The 16,895-nt window shown below is 40.7% G+C and overlaps 1 protein-coding gene across 4 annotated transcripts in view; it reads left to right on the top strand.

Annotated features, from left to right (window-relative positions):
* Positions 1-1,025: 1,025 nt before the first annotated feature.
* dennd4a (DENN/MADD domain containing 4A) overlaps positions 1,026-16,895 on the top strand; it is a 27,036-nt gene continuing 11,166 nt past the window's right edge. For all 4 annotated transcript variants that reach the window (XM_061675935.1, XM_061675932.1, XM_061675934.1 and 1 more), the window contains exons 1-13: positions 1,026-1,258; positions 6,652-6,983; positions 7,798-8,044; positions 8,121-8,190; positions 8,294-8,463; positions 10,234-10,472; positions 10,558-10,624; positions 10,781-10,839; positions 10,925-11,069; positions 11,279-11,454; positions 11,754-11,854; positions 14,370-14,588; positions 14,876-15,021. In XM_061675935.1, the coding sequence (XP_061531919.1) occupies positions 6,673-6,983; positions 7,798-8,044; positions 8,121-8,190; positions 8,294-8,463; positions 10,234-10,472; positions 10,558-10,624; positions 10,781-10,839; positions 10,925-11,069; positions 11,279-11,454; positions 11,754-11,854; positions 14,370-14,588; positions 14,876-15,021 (1,950 nt within the window). In that variant the 5' untranslated portion in view covers positions 1,026-1,258; positions 6,652-6,672. The remainder of the gene's footprint in view (positions 1,259-6,651; positions 6,984-7,797; positions 8,045-8,120; positions 8,191-8,293; positions 8,464-10,233; positions 10,473-10,557; positions 10,625-10,780; positions 10,840-10,924; positions 11,070-11,278; positions 11,455-11,753; positions 11,855-14,369; positions 14,589-14,875; positions 15,022-16,895) is intronic.

Raw genomic sequence — 16,895 nt, 5'->3', positions numbered from 1 at the left:
ATGTGTGTGTGTGTGTGTGTGTGTGTGTGTGTATACGGCCACACAAGCTCTGTTCTAGTCCATCCCAAAGGTATTTAATTAGCTTGAGGTCATGGGGTCAAGCCCAACCCCAATTATCTGATTAAAATGAATGTCAAAAGTCGCATCTTTTCTATGGCTGTAATGTACTTCAACAGCAATAACTGAAGATAAAATAGAAATTCCTTCATCGTCACTATAAACATTGACACACAACATTCATCAAAGAAATGCAGTTAAGGAGTTTCTCAAATTAAGACTTCATCAGCTTTTAATTAAGGTAAATTGTAAAAATGGGCAGAAAATTAGCTGAAAACCAACCAAATAGAAGAGAGAAAAAAAATCATGGTTTTGGGAATGTCAAATCGTTCCCAAGATGTCGTAAATGAGCTGAATATTAAAGTTGAATGGTTTTAATTGTTCAAGAAATGTGGAAGGAAAAATATCTCTTTGTGTTGGGGATTTCATTGTTAAAAGAGTGGAATTTGGGGAATGTTGGATTTTTAGGGAATGTGGAAAATAATTCTGAAGATCTAATCACGTTCTGAATTTTCTGAACCCTTTGAATTTGGAATGGGAAAGACAGGAACTTTTTGTTGAATGTCTCATTCACTTCAGTGGGTTTTTGTGTGGGTAAAGCTGGCAATTTTTGTAATGTGGAAAGAATTTCTGATTTTTTCAACTTGCATTATTATTTTTTCAATCTTTTGAAATTTGTATAGTTTGAATTGGTTTAGAGATGTGGAATGAGAATCGCACCAAGAAGTGGAATGAGTAAAAAAAAAAAAGTGGTTGGGCGTAGAATAACATCCATCCATCCATCCAGCCGCTTATCTTCACAAGGGTCGCGGGAAGAATAACATAGAGTATGTGTGAATAGCAATACTTACTTCTTTTCTATTGGTTTGCGGTTATTGTACGCAACTTCAGCGCTTTCGTCACATTCGGACGCGCTTCCACTTCCTGGTTGCCGGGAACGTCACGCGTGACGTCCGGGACGTTTGCAATCAGTCACGTGTTACGCTTCGGTCCGGTTAAAGCGCCGCTCAGGAATACGAACGCCGAGACGAGGCGTTCACCAACCCACTGTGAATTATTTTCAATTTTCATGATTTTTACTCTCACGTTGGGACATTCGGATTAAGGAAGAACAGAATTTAAAAAAGAGAGCATCTTTTGGCGTCGCCATATATCACGCTGGAGGATTTCTAGTCACGTTATTGCCCGCTCGTCTTGAGATGTGAGTACAGTACAAACATGCGTACGTTGTTTAAATGAAACAAACACGACGGTGTTTGTGATATTTATTTTCATATTTCAGTGTGCGGTTATTTTTTAATATATATATATTTTTTGGGTGCTGTGACGCGCCGTGTTTTCGTAACGATGATCCTTGTAATAACAACGTAAACTAAGACGTTAACGTCTGGTTTTGCGGACGTCGTTGCTATTGTACCGTCGTACACACATCAGTATTACGGCGTGTCGTTGTTCACTTGTGTACCGAGCACCCTTTTGGTCCTGATGGAGGCATACAGGAGGGCTGGTTTCATCTCATCCACTGTCGAGATGCTGCTGCCTAAAATGGACTCTTCCGTGTGGAAACCTAACTGTAGTGTTGTGCTTTCCTCTTCCTTCCATCTGAGGTCCTAATCCAAGTCATTTAATCTGTAATTCCTCTTGAAGCACTGTTTTGTTATTGTGGTCACATGATAGTGTGCGCAGTAACCATCATACAACACAAAACAAATGGAATTCATATGGATGATGATGATGATGATGATGGGTGTGTTGGTGGTTTAAGAGAGAACAGATGCCGAGTGAAATGTGTTGTTTTCCTCCTCCTCCTCCTCCTCCATTGCTGCCAACAGGCTTTTTAATCCCAAACAGTCCTCCCAACACCATCACAACAACACTGGGATGCTGGCAGTGAAATGCTTTCACATTCTTAGAATGCCATGACAAGACAATATAGTCATTAACAGATACATTTTTGCTTACTCACTCATTGAAAAGCATATTTATTTATTTATTTTTTAAGTCTCCAAATGGTTCAAGGGGATGTTGAAGTCCTGGTTGTTTTCGGAGGAAAAAATATGGCCTCTTTTTATGCTTTTCCTGCCATTTAGCTTTTGAAGTATCTTTTCTTAGTGCCAAGAAGCATTGTTAGCACAAAGAAATAATCTACTAATGACAAATTTCCTTACTTTTTGTGCTGTGTTGTTACATGGATGTATGGATAGATTCATCCACAAGGGAAATTAACTGAAGCACTCCAGTGGTCTCCACAATGAAAACAACAAAACAAAGCACTGCAGGCATGCCAAATGACTAACATTAAAGGGATGAACATACTGTATTAAACGAGTACCTTAACTAGTCAGGAAGTATTATTTTCCATCCATCCGTTTTCAAAAGCACTTTCAAAAGTCCTCATCAGGTTTGATGGTAGGCTGGAGCCTATCCCAACTGACTTTGGGCAAGACACTGACAAAAAAACATTCACACTCACTTGCTCACCCGAGGACAATTTTGAGTCTTCAATTAATCTAACTAGCATGTTTTTGGAATGATTATATGATACAGTAGTAACCATCCATCGGTGCATCAGTTTTCTGAACTGTGAATCCTATTATCGTGGTGAGCTAGAACCTACCTAGCTGACTTCATGCGAAAGATGGACTACACCCAGGATTGATTGCCAGAGGCACATAGAGACTGACAACCATTTTATAATCACATTTATCATTGTCACAGAATGGAAACTGAATCCCCAACTCAGGCAAGTAAACCACAACACTACCAGTGATGTCAGTAATAGTGGTTAGTTTGTAATTAGTAATAGTAATAGTTTGGCCTTATCAGTGTATCGTGTGTAAAACCGAACATACTCAACAACATACAACCTCCTCAGAAATCATTTACAATAATTAATTAGAATTACAGACAATATGAAAAGAAACCCTATCTGGAGTGGATCCTTTTGTGTAAAATGAAACGGTATCATGACCATCCATCCATCCATCCATCCATTTTCTTCACTGCTTATCTTCACGAGGGCCGCGGGCTTCTGGAGCCAATCCCAGCTATCTTCGGGCGGGAGGCGGGGTACACCCTGAACCAGTCGCCAGCCAATCGCAGGGCACATAAAAACAAACAACCATTCGAACTCACATTCACACCTACGGGCAATTTAGAGTCTCCAATCAACCTAACGCATGTTTTTTGGGATGTGGGAGGAAACCTGAGTGCCTGGAGAAAACCCATGCAGGCACAGGGAGAACATGGAAACTCCACACAGGCGGGGTCGGGATTTCAACCCCGATCCCTAGAACTGTGACGCAGATGTGCTAACCAGTCTTCCCACCGTGCCGGCTGGTATAATGGCCAATTAATCGATAATATGTAGCAAAATAACAAGTCATTGCAAATGTATTGCTCCTCCAAGGTTCAGATTTTAGAAATACTCAACTAACTCGAGTGCTCAGTCCATACGAGTCCAGCAGAAAACAATAACATTACAACAGTGAATATAGTGCTGAATAAAGCAAAATCATCCATCAAAAGCTACAAAACAACTGTGTAACACTTTTTCTACGCAAAGTTGATAATTGAGGCCCCAGAGTTATTACATCATGGAACCGTCATAGTGTGTTGGACCTTTATTGAACACCTGGAACACATGTACTGTATGCTTGAGTTTTGGTTCCCTTTGCGGGTAGAATTGAACTTTTGGGAACAGGATGTCTCAAGTTGTATTACCAACTATGATGCTTGGACGTGACTCATAAACAACAATAACTGATGTGATTCAGGAAGTTGGTGTGCTTCAGGAAATCCGCTCCAGTGCAAGAAAATTGCTGAATGAAAAATGTGGAAAGAGTCGTTCCAGCTATGCAAGCATATGGCACTAAAACCTACTTTGCTCAGTTCTACAAAACAGAGGAGTGTACAGAAAATGGTCATCAATCAAAATATATAAAACTAAATAATGTTTTCATTAAAAATATATGCTCACTCCCTTGGATACTTTCATTCAATAAGAATAAAACATTTGTGTTAATTACAGTTATTAGCTGACTTTATTTTGGATTATGTTCCCATCAGATTGTGTTAGTTTGTTTTATATATGTATATAGTTGTGGTTAGGGTTGCTATTAGGGTTGGTGTTGCTATCACTAGCCATACAATACATGTAAAAGATGTCATGCCTGTTGGAACTGGGTCTATGTTGTAACATACATATTATATAATCTATGTAATTATTTGCGTCTGAAATACCCTTTAGGAAGGGGTGCTCGATTTAATGCAGGTATTGTGTAAGAGTAGTGTTTGAAGTCAAGTGGACTCCTTCGACATCAACGGTTATACTCAAACGCCATCTGTCCGAGGCATGCCGTTGATGCTGTGAGGCATTAAGATGCTCCAGCCTTCTCAGTTTATTTATTTTTGCCTACCTTCCTCACACATCTCCCCTGAGGCTGTCATTCTCTCATCATCTGCTCATCTGCTTCTAAATCAGTCTCTCGTCATCTTCTATTTAATCCCGCTTAGTTACCGCATGGCAGCATGGTTGCCAAGTGGTTTGCACTTAGGATATCTGCCTCACATTTCTGAGGTTCGGGGTTCAAAATCTCGGCTTTAGCCTTTCTGTTTAGAGTTAGCATGTTCTCTCCCTTCTCCCTGTTTTCTCCAGGTACTGCGGCGTCCTCCCACATTCCAGAAACATTCATGTTAGGTTCAATTAGGAATCCAAATTATCTTTACAGTGCGAATGCTTGTTCGTCTTTACCCTTCGATTGGCTGGCGACTAATCCAGGGTGTACCCAGCCTCTCAGTCAAAGTCAACTGGGATAAGCTCCAGGTCAACCATGAGCCTTACGAGGACAAGAGCTAAGTATACAAAATTGGAAGGAGAGTTACCATATGATTGAAATCAGGCACAAACCACAATTTTTATTTTTTTAACCTTTGCAAAGCAAAGATGTCTTTACTTTCTTAAGCCGCACAAAAACAGAGAAAATTGCAAATGTAAAAAAAGTGGCAAGGCACTGTGATTCTTTCTTGCTGAGTCATGATGGTTTCCACTGAGACTCAATGCTGTGAGAACAAATGAACCACCTGAAATAACAGAGTATTTTAACATTGGGATGCCAGACAGTTGGCATCACTGTTTGTGAGGTATACATACAGTATCTGTGTTGAATCGTATATAGTTTCCCAAACTTTATTTTGCCAAGACAAGTATCGCTGGCGCCTGGCCGAAACCTCCTATGTCCATTTTACAAATTATTGACCAATCTAAAGTGTTGAAAATGTCTTGCTCTCCTTGACAATGCAATGTTAATGGCTCAACTAATTTTTTGTTTGTTTTTTATTTTTTGTTTCTGGTTCTGACCATGCGAGGATTACGCCAGACCCAAGCCGCTAGAAAAATCACAAAAAAATTTCACAAAAAGTATATCCATATATACTGAAATAATGACGATCTTGGCTGTATTTACTTATAAATTTACTTAGTGAGAAATCTGGGTCTGTTTAGTAACTAAATTATTATTATATGAATGGCAGCTGGTGGATATACTTGTTAATTGTACCTAATGTCATCAAGTAGAAGAGCAGTTTATCGATCTGCCTGTGATTATGTCTGGTATAGATAGACAAACTAAGGTCCATTATGTAGTAAATGAGCAATTTTCAGACCAATTAAGTGGAATTGGATCATTTCCTGTCGCACACCTGATGATTTCTCAGGGTGGTTGGGAATCACTAACTAACCCGCAGTAGGTATTGACGTAATTGTTAGTTAAGAATAGTATCGATTGTATGTTGATTGTTGATTATTATAATTTTGAAGCAAATGAGGCAAAATGATATGTGCAACTTGGCTGCACCCGTTTATTCAGTAGCAACTAATTTTGGTCTAAACATGTCAGAGATGCGAAGTTGAACTACGACCACGCTTGATTAGCTTTAAAATGCAAATAAGCGATGGCTTGACACTCGCACCAAGTCGGGTGATATCAGTTCATCAGTCCACCAGTGAGTGTGATGAGCGTGCCGAGAGATATAAAACAGGCACTTAGGGCTGCAGGCTGGCAGAGCGCCATGCTTTGTGATAACGTAACAGGCTCCCTTTCTTTCACACAACACGGTCGAGTGTGTCCAAATGTTCCCTCCTTAAAAGCTCCCACCAAAATAGTGTACCATTTTATCTCCTTCAAGTTATGTTGCTTTTCCTTGTCCGATTTGTATTCTCTACAAAAGCATATGTTTTGTATTACATAATCAGTCACGGGAGAGAGTAAGGTCACCGGTCTCACGGTTTCCCATTTTTCTGGGTGAAATATGAAGATTTTGCAGAGAAGAGTGAAAGTGTTTCCAGATGCTCCCATTAAAGTCATGTTTTTTTTCCCCAAGTAAGGTATGAATTTGTTATATAAGTTATGTCTGTTTTACATTCCTCATACTGCCACAGCAACCATGTTTAATGCATCCATTGAACTTTTACATTATGCTCAGCAACACAGTAAAATGTGATTTAACTTTCCTCTTGCTTTTCTGCGGCATCCAGCCAAGTGATTAAAATTCATAGAGGCTCTCTTCCTTCCCTCTCTCTTCTCTGCATTCAAGCCCTCACTTTGGGAATGGGAAATGATGGAGGATAAAGCGCCCCGTGTCGCCGACTACTTCGTGGTTGCAGGCCTCACTGACTCGTCCAAGCTTTTGGAGGAGGACCTGCACTTTGATGATACCACTCCAAAATCTGTCAAACCCAAAGCGCCCATCACAGATGTAGCCGTAGTGATCCGCTCCCTGGGCGAAGAGGTACCCCCTGGCTTCACCTGTGTCGAAAGCACCCCTTCAGGCCTGTCTGCGGAGCTCAATGGAGCCAGCCTCAGGGGGCCGCAGATTTTCCTGTGCTTCAAGCGAGGCAGAGATAAGCCTCCGCTGACAGATCTTGGGTAAGCACTAATCCTCAGTCACTGACCCTTTACCCACCTGCGCCACTAATCACTCCTCTGCCTTGGGTCACATTAATCTGCTCTTAAACACACGCGAAATACACTCAATGGACAAATGTTTATGGATATCTTGATATTGCACCTACAGCAAGTGAAATGGAAGAAAATATGGATTCCTCTCGAAAACAATACTGGAAGAGAGCATGGTTTTGATTTCTATTCATACACTCGTTCTTTAATGGCTTGCGCTCTGAGTACACAGTGGAATAGAAAAGAGCACAAACTGTCCCGGCAAAATCTGCTTTCACACTGCATTCCTGGTGTATTGGCACGCTAGCGGTGTAACAATAGAGCCGGGAATTCATTCACCTGTCCCGCTCAGACACAACTTGCACAAGTGGGATCGCTGTCTCCAAAGTGTGCGTACAGCCATTGCGGCTTGCCCTATTAAGATAATTTACCTGTCTGGCAATATCAGTGCGACAGCAACAAATGCTTTCAACACAGAAGAGGAGGGAAGCAAGTCTTCCACCTCTTGTTACATCAGCAAATTCCAAGGTTTACTTCAAACCCCCACCCAGCTTTGTTACCTTACACACAGGACAGCGAGCCGGTAAAAAGTAAACTGACTTAGATTGTCCGTGTGTAAGGGGTTATTGCTAGAAAGAGAATTCCTGGTAGCCCAGCACCTGATTTAAGAGGTTTGTCCCCAGGCTTTGTCTATAGGGTGAAACCTGTGAAGGATACCGTATACCGTATAATGAAGGCTCTCCATTAATGTGAATTGGCAACAACACACAAACCTTGTTTTCAGGGTTTTGTATGAGTGGAAAGAAAAGCTGAAGCCTGGATGTCACATCGTCCAGACCACACCCTCAGGTCGCCCCGCCAACATCAGCAGCTCGTCATCTCAACGCATCTACATCACGTACCGCCGCGCTCCTAAGAGCCAGCCCCACACTTCGCTGGCCGTCACTGATGTCTGCATCATCGTGCCCGGCAAGGGGGAGACGCCTCCTCACACCTTCTGCAAGGTGGACAAGAACCTCAACAGCAGCATGGTGGGCAAAGAAGTCTTTGATGTTGTGTATGCAAAACATTTTCATTGACCTCTGAGTGTACTTTGTCACCTTCTAGTGGGGATCATCTGTCTACTTGTGTTATAAGAAGTCTCTGGCAAAAGCAAACACTATTGCATGCAAAGCAGGTACAGTGGAACCATCTTTCTATGAAAATATGGAATTTTATTAAGTTTGACCGACAAGAAAATACACATGTAGTCTAAATGTTAATCTATGTGTTTGTTACAGGTCTGCTGTGCAGGTACCCTGAAGAGGACGATGAGTCCTTTCCATTGCCTGAGTCTGTGCCTATGTTCTGTCTGCCCATGGGGGCAACAATTGAGTGCTGGCCTGTGCACACCAAACACGCCCTTCCCGTTTTTTCCACATTTGTCCTAACGGGATCTTCAGGAGAAAAGGTTAAGTACATCAATAATTTTCTGCTGTGCCTTACATGAATTCTACCTTAAAGGGACCTGATGAAAATTTGACTTCTTAATTGCTTGTAATCAAATAGTTGGGTCGCTAGACTGTCTCCCCACCCACCAAGTGTGAAATGAAACAACCGAGTAAAAGGTTTTTTTATCTGACAATATAAAAAAAATTGAAATTGGCCAGCACGGTGGACGACTGGTTAGCACATCTGCCTCACAGTTCTGATGACCGGGGTTCAAATCCCGGCCCCGCCTGTGTGGAGTTTGCATGTTCTTCCCGTGCCTGGGTGGGTTTTCCCAGGGCACTCCGGTTTCCTACCACATCCCAAAAACATGCGTGGTTGGTTGATTGAGGACTCTAAATTGCCCGTAGGTGTGAATGTCAGTTCGAATGGTTGTTTGTTTATTTGTGCCCTGCGATTGGCTGGCGACCGGTTCAGGGTCTACGCCGCCTCCCGCCCGGAGGTAGCTGGGATAGGCTCCAGCAGCCCGCGACTCTAGTGAGGAGAAGCAGTAAAGAAAATGGATAGATGGATGGATTTCTGAAATTGTGTCTGTGAGGGAGCCGTTCTGAAATTTCACCCCATTGTTAGGTAGCAGTGGGGCTAATTTACATGATATCGACACCCACTCCTAGATCCTCTGTCCATGAGTTGGCAGCTAGGCGAAGAATGCAACTTTCTCAGCTAAAAGATAAGCAGAGCTGCATTGAGTTTTGTTGGATGGACAGATCAACATTAGCTGATAGCATTAGGATCTCATAATCTGCACTTGATTGCTCGGTGAAGTTGTTGATGCGGTGGCAGGGTTATGATGTTTGAAAATGTATGAATTGCATGCGCCACATGCACACCAATTTAAAAGTGTAATTCAGTTTTTCTGGGATTAAGTGCTGACTCCACGAGGGAAAATGCAGTCCCTGCTGTCTTTGTTAGGGCTCACGTGGACTTTCCAGTTCGCACTCGCTTTTTTTCGACTCAGGGGTTCGCGCAACATGCAGTCAACATAGTCCCCTAGCTCTAACCCTTGTCATCATGGCAACAAAATCTGTACTTGCCGTTACAGTATATGGGGCAACATGAGAAGCTAGCTGAAAACGGAAATTTCAGCAAGACAAAAAGAAGGTGTGTCCAGAGATCTTTAGTTCTTGCTAGTGGGTGTATTTTAATGTCACAAGACATGTTGTTTAGACACCTGGGAACTGTTTTAAAATTGTGAGAAACTACATAATGTCTCCTTTAATCACACATTCAACACTTTAATATCCCACAGGGAGTAGTTTGTTCATGAACTGTAGGCGAATTTCCAAGAATAGCACACTATCCTGACAATGTCTCAGTTCTGACTGGATTCCAAATGGTCTAAGGCCCTGTGTTTGGAATACTAAATGACTGTTTCGACTTTGAGAGCAATGCAGCATAAAGGAAATTTTGCAGCTCATCTTGTGAATAATGGATAGCTCATTGCTGAACGCCTCAGTGCTCACTCCTTGTCTTGTACCACCATTCTGCACACTGCAGGGCCCCCAGGTACCTCATATGCCTGGAATAATTTCAAATTTATTTGTGAGGAAGAACAAAGGACCTGGTGTCATAGCAGTTGTTTGAAGTTAATTCTTTAAAAGTCTCTTGTTGAGCTATTTTGACATACTTGCGTATAAAAGTGTTTTCGTGCTAACATTACTTTTGTGCCTTTGTGAAGTTCGCAAGCAGCGCTGTAACATGGTGACTGAAATGTTGGCATGTTGGTGTGCAGGTGTACGGAGCAGCAATCCAGTTCTATGAGCCTTACTCAGAGGAGAACCTGTCGGAGCGTCAGCTGTCACAGCTCGGTCTGCTCAGCTCTGATCTCGGACCCGGCGGGACCAGGAGTGTTTACAGCAACAAGAGCATCTGCCTCCTATCCCACTGGCCCTTCTTCCAGTCCTTCAGGAGCTTCCTCACCTTCCTCTATCGATACTCCATTTCTGGACCACACGCGCTGCCTATTGAAAAGTTAGCCATGCTATTGCTTACACATTTATTTATTGTGTGATCGAAATTGTTTATTGGTTTTAATCCTGGATTTTTGTGTGTATAGGCACATCGCTCACTTCATGCAAAATGTGCCATTCCCCTCCACCCAGAGGCCACGCATCCTTGTGCAGGTAAGAATGAGTGAATGTTATCCATCCATCCATTTTCTGAGCCGCTTCTCCTCACTAGGGTCGCGGGCTGAGTGAATGATAAAATTTTAATTATTTGAAGATTAACTTCCAATATGTTCACTGTTCATGCACGCTAACGCGCTGTGTTTTCTAAAGCTCTCGCCACATGACAGCCTGATACTGAGCCAACCCGTGTCCTCTCCACTGCCTCTCAGGTAAGACAAAGAATAATAATTCCATAATAACTTATATCTTATGTGCCACTTCCCTGATTTCATTGTTTTTTTTTTTCTCTTAAAGTGGTGGAAGCCTCTCCACATTACTACTGAATCTGGGCCCGAAAAATGCTGCCACGCTGCTGGTGTTGGCTGTCACAGAGCACAAGATCCTGGTTCACTCCCTTCGGCCTGCCGTACTAACCAGTGTTACAGAGGCACTTGTGTCTGTAAGCCTTTTGGACTTTTCTCCTTTTCTCCTCCCATACATATAGAAGGTTAGGACATGATGTCCATTTATGATAATAACTACTGCCATAGCTAAACCTTGGGACTCATTCAGTATATTTAAATGTAAATTGTTTTACATGTAAGCACAGTTCCGAATGAGATAGTACACATTTGACACACGTTGATGAAACTACCTTCTTCCTTTCAGATGATATTTCCTTTCCATTGGCCATGCCCGTACATTCCTCTGTGCCCACTAGCCCTGGCGGGGGTACTCAGTGCCCCATGTCCTTTTATTGTGGGTGTGGATTCCCGATACTTTGACCTGTACGTGCCCCCGAATGACATCAGTTGTGTCGATTTGGATACCAACACCATTTCCCAGTGAGTGAAATATTTTTTCTGAAATAACTTTTAAGAATGGCATTTCTAGTTTTCATGATGAAAGTTCCACACCAAGGTTATCAGCGAAAAGGTTATCAGCGAAAGCCGTCCTTATGTAATTGAAGCTGGAATGTGAAATATCCTGATACGAAATCACATTTATGGATTGCTGATCTTCAAAGGTTGTCTCGTTGAGCGATTAAATTGTCAGTCCTGATACGAGAGCGTCTGCCTCCCTCTTTAGTACATTTGCCAATCGCTCCTCCCTGTGTAATGGCACGCATGCTGTGTGCTTGCAGGAAAGAAGACAAGAAGGCTTTAACGTGGAAAATATTGCCCGGGAGAGCCTGCAAACATCTTTTGAATTCCCTGAATAAACTCCATCAGCAGCTCACAGAGGGTAAGTCCAGGACAATATCTGGTTTGATCAATAATTTAGTTGCTGAGTCAGTTTATACAGTGAATTTTACAGGAAGTCACCAAATACTCAAAACTGTAATCCAAAACAGTGGGTAATTTGAGTGGCTCCCTTGAGGATACTTTAAGATGCTCAATCCTGTTGTACCTGCCTAATTGATCACATTGAGTAATTCCCACACGTAATAATGTTTTACTTAACTTTCCACACGTCATGTGGCTCTTTTGCAATTTCTGTGAAAAAAAGAGAAATACTTTCTACCACCACTTCCTCGATTGTGTGACCTCTACATATTTTCACACAAAACCTGAAAGGCAAATATAATATTTGGTCAAAGTGCATTGCACACTGTTAGGAACCTATAGTGGTTGAATCTGCCAATGAATTTTGCCAAGATGCAACTGATAAGGATTGTGGTCGACTAAAAAACAAGAGCATCAAGTGAAATACAGGTGTGGAGAAACTACTTTGTCAGAAATGGATGACATTCCTTCGTTAAAAGATTCTTCTCTGGTTTTCACTCTTCTAATATACATCTGAAATAGACAATCTGCTTGCCAAACCAGGATTATGTAGCTCGGTATTGTATTTGTGAACATATTGATTCTAAATTAAAATTTAAAGACAATATTGGCCGATTGACTTTAAAGTTTTTCCGAAGTGCATGCATGCCCTTTTCCAAACAGTTTTTCTCCAGATCTGTGAATGAAAACATTTGGCGTGTCACATTACATAAATGGTCGGATTAAGAATTGACCGTAATTTCTCGTGTATAATGCACATTTACCCCCCACCCCCCAAAAAATGTCAAAAGTCAATAGTCCGCATTACACATATATAGGGGCAAATGGACAAAAACTCAGATTTTATAAATGTATGCTGCTATCTAGTGTTTATGAAAAGGCTGTACAATTTAATTCCAAAATGCCACCGCCACCTAGTGGTTATAAAAAAAGTGTAGCCTACAGTTTCATTCCAATATGACAGAGGCATGTACGTATGACTGCATATATGTACAGTTTTGCTCATAAGTTTACACACCCTAGCAGAATGTGTGAAATGTCTTTTTTTTTCTTTTTTTTTTTTAATATGACTGATGACTGACCAACAACCGTCATTAATTTCTTTATGGTTATGTTTAGACTTTACACTGATTTGATCGGGCTGATCGGTATCGGCCGATAGTTTGCATTTTATGCTGATCGGCTGATATAAGGACAAAATGCGGAAAAACGTGTATTGGTGGTCACCGGTGCTCAGGAGAGGAGAGGACATTCATTTAAGGCTTGTTTGAGGTATGTTCACATACTTTTAATACGATACGGCTCACAAGCAGGCAATAAAATTTTATGTAGCCTAGCAAGCTAGTGGTACCACGAACGATTGGACATAAACATGCCGCCGTTCTGTCGAATCATACTCTAAAGTTTCGGTGTGGGTGAAGACATTTAATTAAAATAAAGTCATTGAATTCCAGTAAGTTAGCACCTATTATTTCTGTCATGTAATGTTGGTTTGACCTAACTGATTAGAATACACGATCTGACTAGAGCAGTGATTTCCAACCTTTATGGAGCCAAGGAACATATTTTACAATTGAAAAATCTCACGGCACACCAACAAACAAAAATGTCACAAAAAGTGGATACATTAATTACTGTATTTACTTCCTGCCATCTAATAGAAGATAATTCTTTTGTTCTGTCTGTCACTATGCCTCAACGGCATAAATAGAGGAACGAAGATACATTATTTATTGTAAATATAATTTTTTGAGCAATTAAGTACAAAAGTATATACAGTAAATGAACAGCTCATTTAAATAGACACATTCCTCCATCTTGTAATCGGATCGGTGATCGGTTATCGTTTTTTTAAACTCACTGATCGGTGATCGGCCACAAAAATCTTTTTAAAATGTTTTTTTAATGATAATGCTTTTCTGAAATGCTTAACCGTTTAATTTTAATCTCATTGAAATAAAAACTTTTACCTGGTCCTTCATGTTTTCTTTAAAGAATTGAACCCAGTTTACAAATTCTGCCTGGGGAATCAAACATATGAGCACAACTGTGTGTTTTCTACTTTACTAAATAAAAGTAGGGCTGTGAATTTCAAAATAAGAGCAAGTAAAAAAATAATTTTAAAAAAGGATTACGTGTTCAAATAAAGTGCTTAATTTCAGAATAATTCTTTGAAAAAAAACCTAACAAAATACAGATAATAATTCATGTTTTGATCATATGGGTAGAAGCAAAATCATGTATTGAAAAAAATGCATTATACATGGGTTGAACGGTTTTCCAGAATCTTGAGGTCAACTTTGGGGGATGCGTATTATACATGGGTGCGCATTATACACGAGAAATTGGGGTAATCTCATCTGTTTAAGTGCACAAGTCAAACTTGGATAGTTCTGTAATGTTTCTTTAAAAAGACTGTCGTCTTGTTTTACCGAAATAACAAAACAACAAAATGTACTGTTGTCTGTTGTCAGGTGGTTACTTAAGCCACGAAGATGTGCAGATGGAGCATGCGGTAACTGACAGCGAGCTCAACGGTGGGAAGAGTCTCCAAACTCTGGAGCTGGAGATCCAGGAAGCCTTCCTGCGCTTTATGGCGGCCATCCTCAGAGGTTATCGCTCGTACTTGCAGCCCATAACCCAGGCCCCCTCTGAGAAGACCACTGATGTCAGCTCCCTTTTTGACATTCAAGGTTGGCTTCAAAATGTTTCTCTCATCAAGCGCTTTACATTTCATTTGGCTTCAGTGAATGTGCTAAATGTCAAAAGAGTGAGACGATTCAATGATGAATTGCTCTACATGTGTATGAGTGCTGTTATGCAAGCAGAGCAGCAGAGAACTTGTTTCAACACCAGTTCTGATAAATGACACATTTTATCAACATAGCAGCTTGAATGAGAGTCTGGTTGAATAAATCTCATCATGTCATGTGTGTCCTTACATAAAATTAATATATTTTTGGGGGTGTTTTGTTTTTAGGTTTCTTGAAAAGCAGAGACCGCTCCCATCAGAGGTTCTACTCACTCATGACCAAGACTCAAATGTTCAGCCGCTTCATTGAGGAATGCTCCTTTGTCAGTGACAAAGATGCAAGTCTGGCTTTCTTCGACGAGTGCGCTGATAAGGTGACAATTGCAGCTAATCTTAATCTCAGAAATGATAATCATGGGAAGGAACAAAGACCCTTCTATTATTGAAGGTGCCATATTTTACCTAACCATTTTTCCAGTATTTGTGATATATAATGGCCCCTATGGAGCCTCAGTAAACATGTAAAATTTGAATTAAAATCGTCCACGCATTACTAAATTCGAGTCGTTTTTCTGCCAAGAGGCCTGAAATCAGGTCATTCTAATTTCTCGATCTTATCTACGTCACTAGCGAAGATCTCCGCCTATCTCTCCTCTCCCGAGCCAGCGCTGTCAACATAACAAACACCGTGTCCTCTCACAAGTGGGTCTTCTACACAGAGGCAACCAATCAGTGGAAAGGGGGCAGTTGAAGCCAAACATGAACAAAGCGGATAAAAAACTGCGTCAAACAGAAGTAGCTGTCAGAGGGGCCTTTTCGGGATTCTCGTATGACAAAACCGAGGTGGTTTTTGAAATGAAATTGACACTTTTATACTAAGTCCATGTTAGAGAGTCACTCTATGGAGGTCTAAATAAATCTCTGATCTGGAGCACACCCATTTGCTGATGTTATTTTATTTGCTTGATGTTCTTCATCCCCTTTCTGTACTTTTTGTTGCGTAATATCATTTTCTTCTTTTTTCTCCTCTCTCTACTGCCTCATCATTTTTGTCACTGCCTGGTAGCTCTCCACGGTTGCCAAGGTGAACTCAACACAGCGTTTGTTGTTGTTGTCAAAACATATGAGAGTTAAAGTTGTAACGCACTAATAGCATCATGTGTGCTCGCCTCTGTTGACCTTAAAGTAATTTGTTTGTGTGTGTGTTGAGAGCGCAAGACAGGTTTGTACAACCCCAATTCCAATGAAGTAGGGATGTTGTGTTAAACATAAATAAAAACAGAATACAATGATTTGCAAATCATGTTCAACCTATATTTAATTGAATACACTACAAAGACAAGATATTGAATGTTCAAACTGATTAACTTTATTGTTTTTAGCAAATAATCATTAACTTGGAATTTTCTGGCTGCAAGTTTATCAGTTTGAACATTCAATATCTTGTCTTTGTAGTGTATTCAATTAAATATAGGTTAAACATGATTAGCAAATTATTGTATTCTGTTTTTATTTATGTTTAACACAACGTCGCAACTTCATTGGAATTGGGGTTGTACATTAGCTGGTTGTTCGTGTCAGCAATCTGCATTATTGACCATGTACCATTAGAGCGGTTGAGGTGATACTGAGATCCTACACGGGTCAGTTATGAAGGATGATGCAGAAGAATGCATTCATTTTTAAGTGGTATCTGAACAATTTTTTCTTTAAAAGTTACATTATGAGTTGCCTAATCGTGATCAGCAAACATCAGAAATTCTGATAGTTTATAGTTTGTCATCTTTAACTTCAAATTGTATTCATTATCCAAATGTATCTATAGTAAATATATGTTATTTAAGTTGGATCATGTTGAGTAAATGTTACAATAATCTTAGTCTATATAAATTAATAGACTACTGATTTACATTATATTGTGTGTATGAGTATCCGACTTCGACTTTACACAACTATCTGCACATGTTTTGAAACACATACAAAACATCCTCCTTTCTCTGGGGGAAACAAATAGTTGCGCTTGCAATTTTTTGCAATCAGGAAGTCACACTTGTGTCCTGCATGGGCCACTCTATGAATGGTCACTGCGGTTAGTATTGAGAAGTGGAAGCATTGATTCATTCATCATCAACTGCCTCTTGCTGAGGTCGACGACGCATGTGCGGTTGAGAAAGACCTCTCGGGTGTAAGAGGAAGGTCAACGAGCGGAAGAAAAAAAAGAGCAGAATCGAAACAAGGATGGGCGGGC

The sequence above is a fragment of the Phycodurus eques genome, chromosome 5 (assembly GCF_024500275.1).
Source record: "Phycodurus eques isolate BA_2022a chromosome 5, UOR_Pequ_1.1, whole genome shotgun sequence".
In the NCBI taxonomy this organism is placed as follows: Eukaryota; Metazoa; Chordata; class Actinopteri; order Syngnathiformes; family Syngnathidae; genus Phycodurus; species Phycodurus eques.
Note: the sequence above shows the minus strand (reverse complement) of the source record. Positions and strands in the feature narration are given on the sequence as shown.